Source organism: Xyrauchen texanus, chromosome 11, assembly GCF_025860055.1.
Source record: "Xyrauchen texanus isolate HMW12.3.18 chromosome 11, RBS_HiC_50CHRs, whole genome shotgun sequence".
Classification (NCBI taxonomy): domain Eukaryota; kingdom Metazoa; phylum Chordata; class Actinopteri; order Cypriniformes; family Catostomidae; genus Xyrauchen; species Xyrauchen texanus.
Window position 1 is genome coordinate 3,593,197 of NC_068286.1, and position 19,381 is coordinate 3,612,577.

The 19,381-nt window shown below is 39.0% G+C and overlaps 2 protein-coding genes across 2 annotated transcripts; one reads left to right on the plus strand and one right to left on the minus strand.

Annotated features, from left to right (window-relative positions):
• Positions 1-3,854: 3,854 nt before the first annotated feature.
• Positions 3,855-8,705, plus strand: LOC127651154 (GTPase IMAP family member 8-like). Its single transcript, XM_052136859.1, has 3 exons — positions 3,855-4,001; positions 4,996-5,922; positions 6,989-8,705. The coding sequence occupies exons 1-3, from the start codon at positions 3,983-3,985 to the stop codon at positions 7,705-7,707; spliced, it is 1,665 nt and encodes a 554-aa protein (XP_051992819.1). The 5' UTR covers positions 3,855-3,982; the 3' UTR covers positions 7,708-8,705.
• Positions 8,706-15,068: 6,363 nt separating this feature from the next.
• LOC127652025 (GTPase IMAP family member 9-like) lies at positions 15,069-16,977 on the minus strand. The gene is made up of 2 exons (XM_052138088.1): positions 16,791-16,977; positions 15,069-15,460 (listed from the first exon to the last, which is right to left on the minus strand). The coding sequence occupies exons 1-2, from the start codon at positions 16,807-16,809 to the stop codon at positions 15,069-15,071; spliced, it is 411 nt and encodes a 136-aa protein (XP_051994048.1). The 5' UTR covers positions 16,810-16,977.
• Positions 16,978-19,381: the final 2,404 nt, after the last annotated feature.

Sequence of the window (19,381 nt, forward strand, 5' to 3'; positions counted from 1 at the left end):
TTTTCAATTAATGTAAAAATATATTTTTTAATAACAAAGATGAAGATTGATTTCAGGTCACTGAACTTCTGAAAAAGATTATGTCACTGAGGATGAAGAATAGATACAGGAGACACAATTCAACATCAGAAAACTGACTCTGGTGCAGCAGTAGGAGCAGCAGCTGTTGGTAATAAATTATACAAGTGAATAAAAGATCCCAAGCATAAATAAAACATGTTTCATACGTGTAAAAAATATATCTAATATAACATGAACAGCATAACATGACTTTTATCAGCCTCTGCAGAATGCGTTGGACTATATCCTCTAAAACACTTTTTATTATTTAAATTCTGTCATCATTTCTTTACATGTGACCACATCGGGCTCGCAGTCTAAACGCTCATCCGTTCAAATGCATTCGAACAGCAACGACGCACCGTTAAACCACTGAGCTAAACATTCAGAACAAATCTCCATAATGCTTTGCACTGACACAGATGAGAGTCAAACATATCTGAAGCTCAGTTAATACATGTACTCCTCTATAATATAACTTAGGATTCTGCTAGGTAGAAATCAGGGCATTGTACATACTTGGGCAAATGAGGAAATGAAACGCAGTTGAGAACAATAGGGAACATCTGGCAGTGATGGGAATAATTGAAATTGTAGATGACAGGAGCAAAACACAAGGCAAAACAACAGTGAATCATGACAAAATGAATGGATTCGACTACAAAATACAGAAATATTAAGTGTTCAGGAGCATCCCAATCTTAAATGAGCACATGTGTGGATGTGTGTGTTTAAACACATCAAAGTCCTCTGACAATGCACAAACACAACACACACGCACAAACACAACACACACAACACGCACACAACACACACACTCACGCACGCACAAATACAACACACACACACACAACACACACACTCACGCACGCACAAATACAACACACACACACACAACACACACACTCACGCACGCACAAATACAACACACACACACACAACACACACACTCACGCACAAAACACTCACAACACACACTACACGCACACACAGACAACACAACACATACAACCAGGGGCGAAAATTTCATCAAAATTTTGGGGGGGACAATAAACATAACAATTCTCAAGAGCAATTTTTGAAGGGGACACCAAGGGGTTTTTGTTGTTGCCCCGTTTGCATTTGAATAATTTTATTTCTTAAACAATTATATATCATTATATTATTTAAAATACACATATTTAAATGATATTTTAGGGGGGGACAATCCTCAGATAAGCGGGGTCCTGACCCCCCTGACCCCCCCCCCCACACACACACACACACGCGATTTCCGCCTATGCATACAACACACGCACACACACAACACACACACAGCACGCACAGACAACACATCACACACACAACACGCACTGACAACACAACACATACAACACACACAAAACACAACAAACACACACATGCACACGCACACCACACACACAAAACACAACACAAACATAATATGTGTCAAGTGCCCTTTTGTGCATCATTTTTCCAGGTACACTGCTTTAGGAATATTTTGAGATCTACTCATCATATTATGTTGTGTTTGGGCTCGTTTGAATCGGGATCATCTGCTGTAAGTTATGATATGTCATTGTCTATATGTAAACTTCTGGAAGTAATAAGGAAAAAACATGACAAAAAGACACTCCTGTTAATTATATTTATGTGTGTCTGTGGGAATTTCATCCACTAAAACTCACTGCAGTTTGACCTCTGAGTGAAACACATTTGCTCATTCTACTAATTGAGACCTTTCTAATGAGATATAACACATGGCTATCTCATCTTTTTTTTTTTAGGTTTGATCAACTCTCTTGATGAGAAAAAAACAGTTCTTATTTGTGTGAAAATTATAAAGCATTATTTAAGAATTGGTAGGATGAGCTATATGCATTGCAACTGCTTTTTAATGTCAGAGGATATTAATGATTCCTCCAGCCTGGCCTTCAAAACTTTTCTCAGGTCATCAAGCTATGGTAGTGCACAACAGAATAATAAGCAACAAAATCCTTCACTTGTGTGCAACTTGTCAGATTCAGAAATTTGCAATTGCTATCACTTGGTGTGGCACACCGCCAGAGGACAGAGAAGCCTGGCCGCTGACCACGAAGGGAGAAGGGGCTCATAACTGACCGCTTGGAGCAGTCAGGGCCGCTGCCAGGGGCAGGGGGAGACCCCTACCATCCGCTGAAACACTGCGGGGTATGAGGGGCTCCTGGCCGACCTCCTGGAGCGGGACAACTGCTGCCAGGAGCGGGGGAGACCTCTTCTGTTTACCGAGAACGTGGCGGGGCGTTCTGTCAGCCATGGGCCGGAACACTGCCTCCGATCCACCCAGGGAAGCGCGGCTGTCGTCCGTTGGAGGTTGGGGGAGTGGCCGAGGACCAATACGTGTATCGGAGAACCGACAAGAAAGTGTTTTTTTTTCTCTCTCTCCTCTCTCTCTCTTCCACATCCGCTCCGTGTTGGCATTTCTCTCTCTTTTTAAAATCTTTTGTTAATTTGGCAACATTGCCAGTAAGTGCCTAAAATTTTTTGGTTTCCCTCTACTTGTCCCCTCCCTCATCCAGGTAGACAGGGATGGCCTGCCGGTAGATGGTGTGGAAGGCACGCCCCTCCCCAGGGAAAGAGAGGGGGGGGGGGTGTACATCATGCCGGAGGCTCCCCGGCTTGAGAGAATGAGGGATGAATGTGGCAGGGGACAGAGAGAGAGATTTACGGACAGCTGTCTGACACATTTGTGTGTTTGTCTTTTTGTTTAAGTTGCTTATTAAACTATTATTTATATTGTCAAGCCGGTTCTCGCCTCCTCCTTTCCATTAATCTCTTTACATTCATAAATGTGTTAACCATGTTCTGTTCATTTCAATCACATTTGATATTTCATAACATTCAAGAATGCTATAAACAAATTCATCTCTACTGTGAGCGTATCAGTCAATGTGAGCCCACTTTAAACATTGTTCAGAACACATCTTTACAGCCAACTAAAGAAAAAACATAAACATTTGTTTAATGGGGGCCTTTAGCCCCTGAAACAAGGGACTTTTTATCCCAAATACTATCCTTTCACATACTGGACGGTTATTAAAAAATCAATAAATCTATTGATTTAATCACCCTGAACAAATCTTTGAAAATAACAAAGAAGTAGTTTGTCTCTAAATAAATGTGATAATTTCAGGGATATTCATTAACTACAGACATTTACATTTTAAATATTAATACAAATCAAATTGCCTCAAAATCAACCTTTAGACATTACACACAATGATGTCATTGATCATGATTATTTTCAGGAAAGTCCTGTGATGGATTTGTTGCTATCTAGAGTTTTGGGAGAAAATCAAATCAAATGTGCATTTTAGCCCGGGGGGGCTTTAGCCCTGTTGTATCATTATAAACAGTTTTCCTGCTCTCTTCGTTCAACAGGTTCAGCATGTGGTGAAGGGTGGATCACAGACGAATACCAGACATGAATTCACTGACGTCTTATTCAGCAGTTTTGAGCTTTATTTAACTGTGTGATAGCTCAAATCTAATTATAAAAGACTGAAATTAGCCCAGGAAACAAGTTTTGTTTACGAAAGAGTTATATGATGACAATAGTTACATCTTGTGCTTGTTTGTGTCAATTGCTAGTGTTGAAAGGTGTCTATAATTAAACTGCACTTAAACTGACCTGCATCAGACATTTGCGTGTGTCCAAGGATCAAATCAAAGAGTAATTCGTCACAGAACGCATTCCAAACACCTACCATAACATTGGTCGTATAATTGTAATTTCTTCATCACAATAGAGGGAGTTTCACTGTCATGACAGGTTTTGCTCAAATACTTTTGGAGTCTGTCAGTTCATTCAGACTGAGTGAGTTCTGCTGGAAACTTAAAGATCACACAACAACAAACCAGCAAAGACAGGATTCATAGAGAAATGAATTCAACACATACAGGTGAGTTTCAACTGCTGTGGTATAATTTAACTGAAATAATAGTTATTTTAGACTTTGATCATGTGAAGCGAACACAACTTGTGTAACTAGATTGTACAATGTAAGAGAAAAAGCTTGATGAGGCTTGTGTGCTGCAACATTGTTAAGATGGGTGTTGGTCACGGAACAGTGAGCTATTTTGAGAGATATAATCAAACATATTTCCTCACGTAGAACATACAGAAAATAATGTGATTAAAAACTATATTTATCAAACCTTCATGGAAGTGTATGTATGTATCAATGATTTGTCTAAATGTCCACTAACCGTCACAACAAAAGCAACATGACCAACTGCGTGTTGACAGATATCAAAAATGTGATCTGTGATTGTAGCATTTATTGGAATAGATATTATCAACATATTGTACTTAGAATTGTCACTTTAGGCCAGTGTGTTAGTAACGTTTTAGAGTTTAAGATTAATATTCATGAGCGTTTTGAATATGCATTTCATTATTCATGATGAAAACATTAAGAGCTTAATCTTTGTCAAGATTACATGTTATAATCTGGCAGTATTACATTTACATTCATGCATTTGGCAGACACTTTTATCCAAAGCGACTTACAGAGCCCTTATTACAGGGACAATCCCAACCAGAGCAACCTGGAGTTAAGTGCCTTACTCAAGGACACAATGGTGGTGGCTTGGGGATCGAACCAGCAACCTTCTGATTAACAGTTATGTGCTTTAGCCCACTACACTACCATCACTCCTATATTACGCTGCAGTAATGGTATCAGATAATATTACCATGGTTCAGTACTTTAATGTAAACCCGTGGTTCTCAATCAGGGGGCCTAAGTAAACTTCTAATGGGACCTCAAGATGATTACTACTGTAAAATTATTTTTAAAAAAGGGTAATGAGCTATAATAAAGTAATCGTGATACTTGGTATGTTTTATTAGTGCAGTCTACCTCTAAAATGATTGTTATGTTTGTTTTACAGAGTCTGATGAAGCACCTGCTTTACAGGATTTGAGGATGGTGTTACTGGGAAACACTGGAGCTGGAAAAAGTTCTGTAAGCAACATCATAATGGGCAGAGAGGCGTTTAATGAGAGCAGCACACTAGTGAGTGAACTACAGAGAGGACGAGTAGAAGACAGAAACATCTCAGTGATCGACACTCCAGGATTCAACAACACTAAACTGACTGATGAAGAGCTGCAGAATGAAATGATGAAGAGTCTTTCTCTCTCTCATCCTGGTCCTCATGTCTTCCTGCTCATTGTCAGACTGGACAGATTTGCTGAGGATGTCAGGAAGATTGGACGAAACATTCAGGAGAACTTTGGAGAAAAAGCTTTCAAATACACTCTGGTGCTGTTTACTGGGAAACAGGAGATGTCTAAGAATGAATGGATCAAGTTTAGGCTGAATAGAAGAACTATAGATCTTCTAAGCTACTTTGAAGAAAAATGCCATGTGTTCATTCATAAAAGTAAGCGAGATAGGAAACCGATCCTGAGCTTGTTGGAGGAGATTGATGAAGTAGTGAGGAAGAACGGGCAAGAACATTACACTAAAGAGATGATCGTGAAGATTAATGGACAAGAGAAAGAGAGGACGGTACGACAAGAGGAGACAGACAGAAGACAGCAAGAGAGTGGATTACACCTAAATGAAGATATAATAGTCCATGAGAAAGAAAGGTTGGACATATCAGAGGACAGCAGTCAAGAGCTTGTTACCGTAGAAGAACAAATAGAAAAGAGAGTTCAGAAAGACCGAAGTGACACACATGAGAGTGAAGAAGGATGCGGTCCAGAAAGAAGATCTCCACAAACAGAAGGATATCAAAGCGAGAGAGAACATGAAATAAGTTTGATCGAGGAGGAAATGAGTGTGACACCAGAAAATCACTCACTAATCGGTAAATGGGTCAATTCTACATAGCATATCACGAACATGCCCAGTTCATATTTTGACTCCCTCAGTTAAAAGTGTGGTTACAGTGAGGCACTTACAATGTTTCCAATGTATAGCCAGAAGACACAAACAATATGTGCATTAACATGACACAACTAATTTGTTGCCATGACGATGAAATACTGGTTGACCCTGAAAGCGATTTAATATAATGTAATTGCACTAAAATCAACTGCAACTTCTTTTTTTTCAAAAGTACTTTCTGTACTAAATTACTAAAAATGGATACATTTGGCAGCCTGGTTAGCTCAGTGGTAAAGACGCTGCTACCACCCCTGAAGTTCGCTAGTTTGCTAGTTTGAATTCCAGGGTGTGCTGAGTGAATCCAACCAGGTCTCCTACACAACCAAATGGGCCCGGTTGCTAGGGAGGGTAGAGTCACATTGGGTAACCTCCTTGTGGCTGCTATAATGTGGTTCGTTCTCAGTGGGGTGTGTGGTGAGTTGAGCATGGATGCCGTGGTGGATGGCGTGAAGCCTCCACATCCATTATGTTGCCGTGGAAACATGCTCAACAAGCCACGTGATAAGATGCGCGGGTTGACGTCTCAGACGCGGAGGCAGCTGGGATTCGTCCTCTGCCACCCGAATTGAGGCGAGCCACTACGCCACCAGGAGGATTAAAAGCGCATTGGGAATTGGACATTCCAAATTGGAATGTCCAATTCTTATTTGGAGCATACATTCTTATTTCTAAAAGTGTGAAAGAACTGTTTAAACGTGTTTCTTCTCCATTGTTAATAAAACAAAGATTATTGGGGCCCACCCAAAAGTAATTTTCTGGCTACTCCCTTGGACATCAATACACTCATCTACTCTGCACTCCAAGTAACCAAAGCCTAATAGACCACGTCTTAAACCAGAACTCTGAAATTGGCCTGATCACTCAATGTTTCAACGATCCTATATATAGTTTATGTAGTATTAATAATATATCCATATAGGACATGATAAATGATGAATGTGGACATTTCAAATTAACATACATATACATTCTCTTTTACTTTACAGTATCAGATCTGAGGATTGTTCTGCTGGGTAAAAGTGGATCCGGGAAGAGTGCAACAGGAAACACCATCCTGGGAAGAAATACATTCAGAGTGAATACGGGTTTACGATCAGTCTGTCACACTTCTGAGAAACATGAAGCAGAAGCTGGTGGAAGAATCATCACAGTGATTGAAACTCCAGAACTGTTTGATTCATCTCTCAATAATGAAGACCTGAAGACAGAATTAGAGAAGTCTGCGTACATGTCTGCTCCTGGTCCTCATGTGTTCCTGCTGGTGATCAGACTGGATGAGAGATTCACAGATGAAGAGAAGAACACAGTGAAATGGATCCAGGAGACCTTTGGGGAAGATGCTCTAAACTTCACCATCATTCTGTTCACTCATTCTGATGCACTGAATGGGAAATTACTACATGAACACATCAAAGACAATCCAGATCTTCAGGCATTCACTGAGAGTTTTGGTCACAGATATCACTCATTCAACAATCAGGACATGTGGAAACGCTTTCAGGTCAGACAACTGCTAGAGAAGATCGAAGGAATGGTGGAGAGAAATGGAGGAAAGCACTTCACTAATGAGATGTATGCCAAAGTTCAGGACAAGATCGAAAAGGAGGAGAAAGAACAGAATGCAACATGGTTTAAAGGAGTTTTGGTTTTCTTAATAGGAGCTCTAGCAGCTGCAGCAGTCGCAAAAACTGGACTTGAAGGATGAGGAGTGACTACAGCAGCAGATTCAAGCATCTTTATTAACAGAATCTAAAAGACAGAGTTTATTGTTTCTAATTGTCTGATTATATCTGTTGGTGATTACTTGTTAGGCTGGACCTCATGCTCGTATTGCTTGTTCAGCTGTAACAGAAATAGGAATGTAAAGTTATTGGTAAAGCTACAGTATATAAGATTATAAAGTAGCAGAAGATCAACTCTATTATCAAAAGATCTGGGGAACTTAATTAGAGATATTTTTTTTTTTAATTTTGGAGTCAGATTGTCTGTAATTAGTGCAGATTACAGATTCTAACTCTAACAGATGAACAGGAACCAGCTGTGGCATCTGTATGGGCAGGTGGAGCAGTGCCAGTGCCACTTGAACACACAGATCCATACTACAAACTGACAATAATATAATTTGTCGTCAAATATGAAAATGGAGGTGTCGCATTTATGTGTTCAACGAGTTGAATATTGTAAAATTTCCTTGCAGTTATGCATAACCTACGGTATAGTGCTCAGGAGAAGAATCTTCTCCACCTATCTCTGTGGTCATGAACCACTACATTTAGAGACTGATTTACTCATGTGCTGTTCTTTATTATTTATTAGGCTGGACCTAATTACTGTATTACTCATTAAATATTTTGTTGCATGTAGATGTACATAATAATTTGTATGCTTATGCATTACCTCGTTTAGAGGGGGAAAAACCAATTTGCAATATATATTAAAGTAGCTTTTAACAGGGTTCTAATTAAACTGCACTAATTAAACTCCTGGTGGTCATTGTCAATATAGCAGGTAGTTGAATGTATTGGACTTGAAACTTGGTTACATGCCATTTAACAGGATCTTATGTTCAAAGTGACCCACAGTACACTAATTTAGTGTACTATACTAAATAGTACACAAAGAAAAATTCATTTAATCTATGTTAGAGGTGCAAACTTTTTTCTTCAAAGGGCAAAAAATGTAACTAGTTTGAGGGCCATTGGTCGAAAGTAAAAGTTGCTTTATATCAAACTGTATTATATGAAATTTGCCATTATTTCCTTCCTTTATGCACCTTAATGCACACACAGCCAGAGCTAGGGGGTGGCCAGGGATGGTCGTGCCCAGCATGGACCAAAGCCTAGCCACCCCAGTCGCAATTGCCATTTTGGTCATTTTTTTGTCTTGGGCACAACAAAGCACAATTTGATTAGTAATGCCATTCTGTTGAATTAAATAAATGTACAGTAGGGATTACAGCTTTACACAGTTTTAGAAGCCAGCATGAATGAAGCACTGCTGTTGGGCGATTGGGCCTGGCTTTCAGTTGGCATTCCAATTCACCCCAAAGGTGTTCAGTGGGGTTCAGGTCTGGGCTTTGTGCAGGCCAGTCAATTTCTTCCACATCACAATTATAAACCATTTCTTTATGGACTTTATGCTTTGTGCACAGGGGCATTTCCATGCTGGAATAGATAAGGGCTCTCCCCAAACTGTTGCCATAAAATTGGAAGCACCGAATGCCCTAGAATGCCATTGTTTGAAGTATGAATTATGATTTTATTTACAAAAACTGTGTACCACCTTGAATATGAGTTTGGGATGAGAATAGAGTGCAATTGTGCCTGCACACTTAGTCACGTTGGTCTTGGTTCACCTGTCTTGGTTCCGTAAGTATTTTTCCCATTCTTTAATCCCATAGGAATTTCATACAATATATTATGAAAGCGCTGAGAGCCATGAACCAAACCAACCAGCTCAGAGATGAATCACAACATTACAAACTTTGATTTGAAGCAAATTAATTATTTAAAAATTGGACAAAATACAAAAGTACAAGACTGTGTCCTTAACATCTTTAATGAGGGAATGAATAACAGTCATATGAAGCATTGTGAATGATGCAGTTAAATTAAAAACTTTAATTTAAAGTTGTTGATCATAACAATAGAATCCATTTATTGAAATTATATTGTAATATATTTGAATAAATAAGTAGTCAAGAGTGTAGGGAAACTGACTCGATTGTGTCATACCTTTAGCCATTCTTCTGCTACTGCTAATGCCTCAGTGCCACTACAGCAACAATTGCTAGTCCAAATAACCCAAATCCCAATGCTCCCAAAACTTCCATCGGTTTATAATGTTTCTGGGCCTCTTTAAACTTCTCTAAAGTGGAGTGATGTCCCTTGTTGGTTTCCACCATTTTATCAATCTTCTCCAGCAGCTTTGTGACCTGATCTCGATTCTCTATGTAGTTATTGTTGAATGAGTGATATCTGTCACCACAGCTGTGAATCAGTGACATGAGATCAGGACTTTCTATGATATATTCCTCTAAAGGTGCATCATTCAGCTGATCAGCATGGGTGAAGAGAATGATGGTGTAGCGTGCAGCATCTTCTCCAAAATGACTCTGAATCCATTGCATAATATTCCTTTCCTTAACTGTGAATCTCACACCCAGTTTGATGACCAACAGGAATGCATGAAGACCAGGATCGGACATGCTAGCAAGGTTCTTCATTTCAGCTTTCAGTTTCTCTTCCGTCAGTGATGTATTGAACAGTCCAGGAGTGTCAATGACTAAGGTGTTTTTTTCATTCACTTTTCCTTTTTTTCTCTCACAAGTTTGAGTGACGGCAAGAGGGGAGAAATTCACTCTAAACCATTTTCTGCCCAAAATGGTGTTTGCAGTTGAACTCTTTCCCGATCCAGTATTACCAAGCACTGCAATCCTCAGATCTACATGAGAAAGAGATGGAATCAGAGTGATTCAGTTTTAATTTACAGTGTCCATGTTACACATTAATGATTAATCAAACACAATAGGCTCTATGTTTGTGGCCATGCTAAGCGCAACGCAAAATAACGGATTTTCGTGAGAGTGGTCATTCTAAGGGCAATTTGTGTGCTAGCAATAAACACAAATAGGCGTGAGAGTAAGTGTTTATGCAAAAAAATGGAATAAAGTGACTTAAAATGCAATTTGTTATTTTCCTGAGAAATAGATCAGAAGTTTCAGAAGCATGTCTGTTTTCAGCGCAAAGTCTAAACTCAGTTCATGTCCAAATCATGAATATATGGTGGAACATAAAATTAAGTCCATGTCAGAATTGTAGCACTTTATGAGATTTGTGTTAAACTATACTGTATATAAGTTTGGTTGGTTTATTTTTCAATTATCATTATTGTTATGTTTATATTTAAAGTTGTATTGTATGATCTAATGTACAGTACACTGGCCATAGAGCGATTTTAAAGTCATTGTAAAAAGGAAGAAGTTGGAGAGGGTAAAATGCTTTATGTTATTTGAATTTAGAAATAATTTTGGTTTATTTTCACATATAAAAATCAACCGGTAGAAGGGAAGTGCGTGCTAGTAACAATCACTATAAATACTAGCCATTATTTGTGTGTCAGTAGATGAAAATAATTAAAAATACTTACATTTTTCTATAATATAACAGTTTATATATAAATTCTGATGAATATTAAAAGATGTGATTTATTATTAGATTCCAATTGTGGAATTTTCTACACGTATAAAAAGAGCGAGTCATTATCGAAATATGTACGACATTCATCATGGATGCAGTTAATGCACAAACGAACATAAGTCCATATTTTTATTCTTCTAATATATTACATACAGTCCATTTACACTACCAACCTGTCTTTGCTGTCTTTGTTTATAACGCTGGTGCTTTATAATAGGAGACAGACACTGAAATAACAGCAATTTGCGCACGCAGTTTCACCAATCCAACTTCTGCTTAAATTCAGCGCACTCTTGCCAAACCTTCAATGTCAACGTCTTCAGCTTTAATGTCAATACACGAATGGCGAGGGCATCAAAATACATACAGTTCTTACAATTTCTATTCATATAAATTTCCAGAGAAAGCTGTATTACATATTCATCATCCATGTTTCTATGCATTTATTCAGCTGGTATGTATTGTATCATGAGGTGGTTGACAATACCAAGCCCTACAGACAGACAGACACAGACAGAAAGAGATACAGACAGACATGCACAGACAGACAGAGATACAGACAAACAGAGATACAGACATACAGAGATACAGACAGACACAGACAGACAGACAGACAGACAGACAGAGATACAGACAGACAGAGATACAGACAGACAGATACAGACAAACAGAGATACAGACAGACAGACAGACAGAGATACAGACAGACAGACAGACAGACAGAGATACAGACAGAGATACAGACAGACAGAGATACAGACAGACAGACAAACAGAGATACAGACAGACAGACAGACAGAGATACAGACAGAGATACAGACAGACAGAGATACAGACAGACAGATACAGACAAACAGAGATACAGACAGACAGACACAGACAGACAGACAGACATACAGAGATGCAGACAAACAGAGATACAGACAGACAGAGATACAGACACAGACAGAGATACAGACAGACAGACACAGACAGAGATACAGACAGACAGAAATACAGACACAGACAGACAGAAATACAGACAAACAGAGATACAGACAGACAGACAGACAGACAGACACAGACAGAAATACAGACAAACAGAGATACAGACAGACAGACAGACACAGATAGTCAGAGATACAGACTGACAGAGATACAGACAAACAGAGATACAGACAGACAGACAGACAGACAGACAGACAGACACAGACAGAGATACAGACACAGACAGACACAGACAGAGATACAGACACAGACAGACAGAGATACAGACAAACAGAGATACAATCAGACAGACACAGACAGACAGACAGATAGAATGATAGATAGACAGAAAGACAGACAGACAGACAGAAAGATAGATAGATAGACAGACAGACAGACAGACAGACAGACAGACAGACAGACAGACAGACAGATAGATAGATAGATAGATAGATAGATAGATAGATAGATAGATAGATAGATAGATAGATAGATAGATAGATGATAGACCTTCATGCTGTCCTTCACATTGTGATTCCATTATTGCTTGAAATTATTCCTCCCGCTTGTTGAACTGCTGTAGAAGCGAAAGTGAATGTATTTTAAATCCCAACTTTCCAGCACACTGAATGAACAATGCCTACAAAAACACCATTGTAACTTCTGTGCGTCAGTTCACTCTTATTGCTAGATACCTCACTTTATATGTGTACACACCGTTCACATACTGTGATCCTAACCATAAAATACTTTTTGATGAATTTTGAATTTTGTATTTTTTACTTACCTATACATTTTGATCGATAAGAACATTGTAACCAAATAAAACAATTTGATAGATTACAATAAGACTTGACTAGCAATGTTTTTGTGTTTTGGTCCGTGAGCCCGAACATACTTCAAAGTAGTCTTCTGATTGTAAGTATAATTCATGTTATAATTTAGGCCAGATTCTTACTTTACCTAACCTGAGAGTAATAAAGGTTGAAGGTGTTAATTTGCTACACTGTTAAATAATATATACAAAAATTTGCAAATGAATGTAAAAAAATGAAAATGTGTATATAAACACATAAATAAATGTTAAAATCTGAAATAAGCATTTATACTTGTATTTCCTTATTTATGTATAATTGTATTTATTTATTTCCACATTTATTTATTACCTTAATTATTTATTTCTACCTTTCTGTATTTCTTTATGTATAGCCTAAATTTCCATATTTTATTTTTATTTCTACACGCACACACACACACACACACACACACACACACACACACACACACACACACACACACACACGCACACACATGCACAAACACACACACACATACACACAGACGCACTTTGAGAATGTTACTCATGGAGTTTTTAGACAAAATTAATTAGCACCGATCATCTCTGTTTATTCGTTATTATCTCTCAGTACAAACTCAAAGCAGATCATCAAAAAGGCTGTTTTTGCAAACATGTAATCACATGTTCAACTGACTAAGTACAACACAAAGAACTACACAATAACCTTTTCACCACACCTAGTCAGTGCATCATCAAAGAAAAACCTTTCATATGAAGTTATTGTCTTTCATAATGCAATGCTCACAATACTTTTGATATGCTTCTCTTCTGATTGTGTGAATACATTTGACCAACACTTAATCCAACTGATCTTCATGTTTTATCACTGAACCATTTGGTAAACCTATAGATTTTACAGTAAATTGGTTTGTCAGCTATATACATTGTATGGATTTCGAGAACTACACAAATAAAATGAGAGTTTGTATGAACATCTAAATTACATGTAACCACACATAATGAATACTCTTTATTGATAATTGATTTGGCTAATTCATACAGGCTCATTGAACCAAGTTTAAACATGTTTTGCTGATATTTCAGAAAATAATCCATAATCTCTTCACTGTAAACCATAGATAAACCATTTATTATAACTTTTATTAACATTAAAATGCATCTTTACATTCAATAAAACGTAAAAGATCATTTAAACTGCAGCGTTGCCTATTTCCACCATTGAAATCTGCTGCTCGAAAGAACCCGGAAACGGGATTTCCTGCGATGTGATGTCAGAGTACCTACATGCCAACTGGCTGACGGGAAGTCGGTGGCTCTCAGGTCCTAGTGCCGGCCATTTGCATTCTCCGTCAGTGCCACTTATACACAGATGCGACCTTTCTGTGATTTTTTTCTTCCCTCTATCAACAACGCAATTTTGACTCAATGCAACTTTTATTGAATTACTACACATTAAATAAAATGTTAGAATCAGTGCCCATTTTTTAATCATTCCACCTCTGCCTCTATTAAAGTCTGTGCACGCCACTGCATCAATTAATACTAAATTAATGAAACCTAAATTAAAGTGTTCATATCAAATGGAGAGACTCTCCAACCAGTCATTTTAAAGGGCATTCATTTTTTTGTTGTTGAGAAAATCAAACCAAAACTGCGTCTTTCCTCGAACTGTTCGCCCCATGTCAAGCAGTTCTATCTAAAATGTATGAAGCAGAATTGGGTATAAACTACCAGAAGCAGGTGTTCATTTTGTATGTACCAACTAACGTTTTGAACATACGAAAACTAGGAGCCAGTTTAACCCTCCAGAAGCAAGAAATGCTCCCAGTCCTAATATTGTTCCAAATGCTGCCACAATTAATGAAACTTCCTTCGCATGTCTGTCATTCTGGGCCATTTTAAACATCTTTAAAGTAAAGTGACACTCCTTATTGATATCTGTAATCCTCTCCAGCAGCTCTGTGACCTGATCTCGATTCTCTCTGTCCACATTGTTGAATGAGTGATATCTGCCACCACAGCTGCGAATCAATGACCGAAAACTAAGACTTTCCATGACGAAATCATCTAAAGGTTCACCATTCAGCTGATCAGCATGAGTGAACAGAATGAAGGTGTAGCGTGTAGCGTCTCTTCCAAGTACTTCTGAATCCATTTCAGCATGTTCTTCTCCTTATCTGTGAGTCCAACATCCAGTCTGATGACCAGCAGGAACGCATGAAGACCAGGATCAGACATGCGAGCGAGGTTCTCCATTTCAGCCTCCAGTTGCTCTTTAGTCAATGATGTATCAAACAGTCCTGGAGTGTCAATCACTGAGATGGTCCTTCCATCCGCTTCTCGTCGTCTTCTCTCGCAACTTTGAGTGACAGCACGTGCAGAGAATTGTACTCGAAATGCATCTCTGTCCAGAATGGTGTTTGCAGCAGAACTCTTCCCTGTTCCTCTGTTACCCAGCAGTGCAATCCTCAGATCTGAGACACGAGAGGAATAAAAGAGCTGATGTAAGAACATAAATGCACATTATTTGTACCTGCGTCTCATTCACTAACCTTGAGCATTTAAATTAAGTAATTGTCATTCAATCCACACAAACGTGCCTCCTTTGTAGATTGTGCTTCATTTACAAAGATTGTCTGGCACAATTTACATAGCTAATACCACGGTAAAGCTAATTTTTAATTAAAAAGAGTAAGACATCTGTACATTTTCTATCGCACTAATTTGTCAAATAATGATTAGGTTAAGGAGAAGAGCATATCCAGATGCATAATGTAGTCAAGTGCACTTTCGGCATGAGCTGTGACAGACTTTACTTTCATATTGTGACGTATTTCCAAGTGAAACGAGAAGGATTTAGCTGCAGGCAGAGCTCCAAAAAGAGGCGGGAGCTCCAAACTGCCATTAAAGATGTAGGGAGCCTCTTACATAACCCTTTCCTTAACTGTGTGTGGAAGTGACGCCTTGTTTTGGAGTTGGCACAACCCCCTTTTGGAGATACCATCCCCATTTGGAGATCTCCAGCCTACAGATATACATACATGAGTGAAATGGCTTATTAAAAAAAGAAAAAAATATGGTGGGAACTTGATTTTATCCATCGGTTGTTGATTGGATTGTGAAAAGTGGGCATTGCCTACCGGAATGGAGGCAGATCTGAATGTGAGCTCATATCTGTAACATACCTGTAATGTCTTTTCGTTTTAAATATATATATATATCAGGTTTCAATTACTGACTGCCAATTGAGTTGAATCGAAATTTTACTTGGGATACACAAATGTCAAAAGTAATATTTATGTAGAATACATTTAAAACATGAATTATGTTCATACGTATGTTTATTTAGCAGTTCTGTGAGAGTAAGTGTGTGACTTAAATGCAACTGCGAGGATGGAGGAATTATTTGGAACTTGTTACAAGTCAGTTTGTATAAGTACAAAGTTTTTTTGAAGCAAAAGGAATACGTAATATGTGTGTGTGTGTATATATATATATATATATATATATATATATATATATATATATATATATATATATATATATATCATATATACTGTATGTATATATAAATGAGTCATGTAATCTGATTATATTTAGAGAGGCAAAAGCTTATATTAAAAATGTGTCTCAGCTCTGCTTGGCATTTAAAATGTACTAACATGAACAATGAAAACATTTCGATTTTTTGATGGTCTTTAATGTCAATCATTTAATGACCAATCCAATGTGAAAATACAGTGTAGCTGTTTTAAGTTTTATATATAATCATTTAACATATATATATATATATATTTTACTTACCTGCATGGATTTCTGTCATTTTTTCTTGAAGAAGTCACTTAAGTTTTTGGTCTTTTGCAGTGTTTTCTCTGAAGCTCAGAGGGATTGTTTCAAAAAGAGAATCATACAATCACTTGAATTCATATAAATAAGGTCTTGCAAGACTACAATACATTCAGCTGCCCAGCACCAAAATGTGTTTATGTATCGTTTGATTTCTTTAAAAAAAAAAATAGTTCTTTAGCCATCTAATTATCTGGCAGTCTACAGATATGACTGTACAGTGCATACAAGTCCAACCCTTCATTTTTAAACGCATTCAAATCAGCTTCAATCAAATGTTGTCATACAGGTTTCAGCCTTTTGCCAAACTGGTTTCTATTTCTGACTCACTCACAAGTCACATGATGTTGCAGTGTTTGATCAGTATACAAATAAACCATACAAAAATAAGTTTAACCCTTTATGGTACTATGTTGCCATATGGCAACATTGTTTTCCATCACTTACTTGCTACAAATAGTTTGAATCAATAATATCCTAGTTTTATGCCATATTCCATTTATTTTTCCTCTCCAATACTTTTTAAATTACGCTTTTTAAAACATTTCTGTAATTTTTACCTCCTCTAAAAGTTTTACCCAACTGTGAGAAAATATTAATGCAGTGGCTCTTTGCACTGTGTGAATAGCAACAAAAGCATATTTTTATTTATTCTTATAAGTAATATTAAAGGAAATCTTAAGAGTGGGGACAAAATGGGAAAAAGTGGGACAAACGTGGAATCAAACCTGGTATGTCCGCTTGATAAAACCCATATAGACCATCATTACATTATTGCAACAACACATGGGGGCACAGTTTGACTTTAATTTCTGTGGTTCCATCTCAATTTTGTGTTCCCTGAAATTAAAGTACCTCTGTTCGGTGTTAAATAGAAGGGTATTTTTGAACTGGGATGATGCTATATTTAAATGTAGTTCTTTTGATAAATGTAGTTAGACATATACGTAGCCTTGGTTCAATTACACACTACATGATTTCCAATACAACAGGCCTTTTTAGTTCTTTTTAGTAGTCATAATTTACTATTAATGTCTACATGGATGCAATATAAGATTTCATGAAGACAGGGGGCCCTCCCGAGCTGGATGATGAGTTCAACACTGCATCGGAGAGCGTGCTGGCGCTTGACGTGGAAGACTCGACTGGCCACCGTCAGCGTGGGGCTGGACTGGAACCCTCCTGAACAAGTTCACCAGGCCAAGGCACTCAAAGATGTGCTCTTGGATAGTCCTGACCCCGACGTGTTGCAGAAACTGCGCGACTTCGACAAACCAGGCAGGCGATGGCCACCCTCGGGTCCAGGAGCGCCATCTATGGCTGAATCTAGTCGAGATCCAGGATGTGCCCCTCGCGACGTAGCTTGGATGCATGGCTCTCACATCATAACCTGTCGCTCTGGTTGGCCAGGCCCATCCGACTCGGCTAGGCGATTCAGTTCACCAGGCCATCGCCTCTTTCGGCGGCATCCGCTTTACCTTGGTGGATGGAGAATACGACAACACCCTTTGTGCGGAGATCGCAATCCTTTAGATAGAGCCTGTCCCTCCAGCCAAGATGAAGAAGGTTTTTACAGACCTTACTTCATCGCACTCAAAGAAAGGCGGTGGCTTACAACCGATCTTGGACTTGTGAGTTTTCAACCGGCCTTACACAAACTTCCGCTCAAAATGCTCACGCATTATAACTCGAGAGTCACTGTGCGCCCTGCAGTCTAGGGCTTAAGGTCAACTGGGAAAAGAGCAAGCTCACCCCAGTTCAAAGCATCTCGGCATGGATTTAGACTCAGTCTCAATGACAGCGTGCCTCACCAACGAGCTCGATCAGTTGGTGCTGAAATGCCTCACCTTATTCAAGCCAGGCACAGTGGTTCCTCTAAAACAATTCCAGAGGCTCCTGGGGCATATGGCATCCTCCTGCGGTGGTCGCACCACTGGGGTTGATGCATATGAGACCACTTCAGCACTGACTCGAGTCCCAAGATGGGCATGGCGCCGCGGCATGCACCGTGTGTTCATCACCCCGCCTGCCGCCAGATTTTCAATCCCTGGACAGACCTCTGTTTTCTGTGGACATGAGTCCCCATACAGTAGGTGTCCCAACACATTCTGGTCACCACAGATAACTCCAAACAGGGTTGAGGTTGGGATGGGTTGGCAAATCAACTGCCTAGAATTGCTGGCTGTAATCCTTAGCGACGCCACGCTATATGTCACAACTCGCCTCGCCATCTCTTCCTTTGGAGCATCTGGACCTAAGTCTAAGTGGCCTACCACCTGCTGTCATAGACACGATCATCCAAGCCAGAGCTCCCTCTACCAGGCAGTGACGCGAAGTTGGGTAAGTGCTCTCATTTCTGCAAGAGAGGTTGGGGACCTGCAAGCGTTATCTGTCAGCCACACTTGCCTGGAGTTCAGTCCGCAGACACCCATGTCGCCCTAAGACCGCGACCAGGCTACGTGCCCATGGTTCCTACTGAAACACTTCAGGGACCAGGTAGTGATACTGCAAGCCTGCCCTGGGAGGAGGCAGACCCAGCCTTGTCGCTG

Excerpts from the sequence above, each read along its gene's own strand:
- LOC127651154 (XM_052136859.1), top strand. Across the intron at positions 5,923-6,988 it reads AGAAAATCACTCACTAATCG|TATCAGATCTGAGGATTGTT; the intron begins GTAAATGGGTCA and ends TTTACTTTACAG.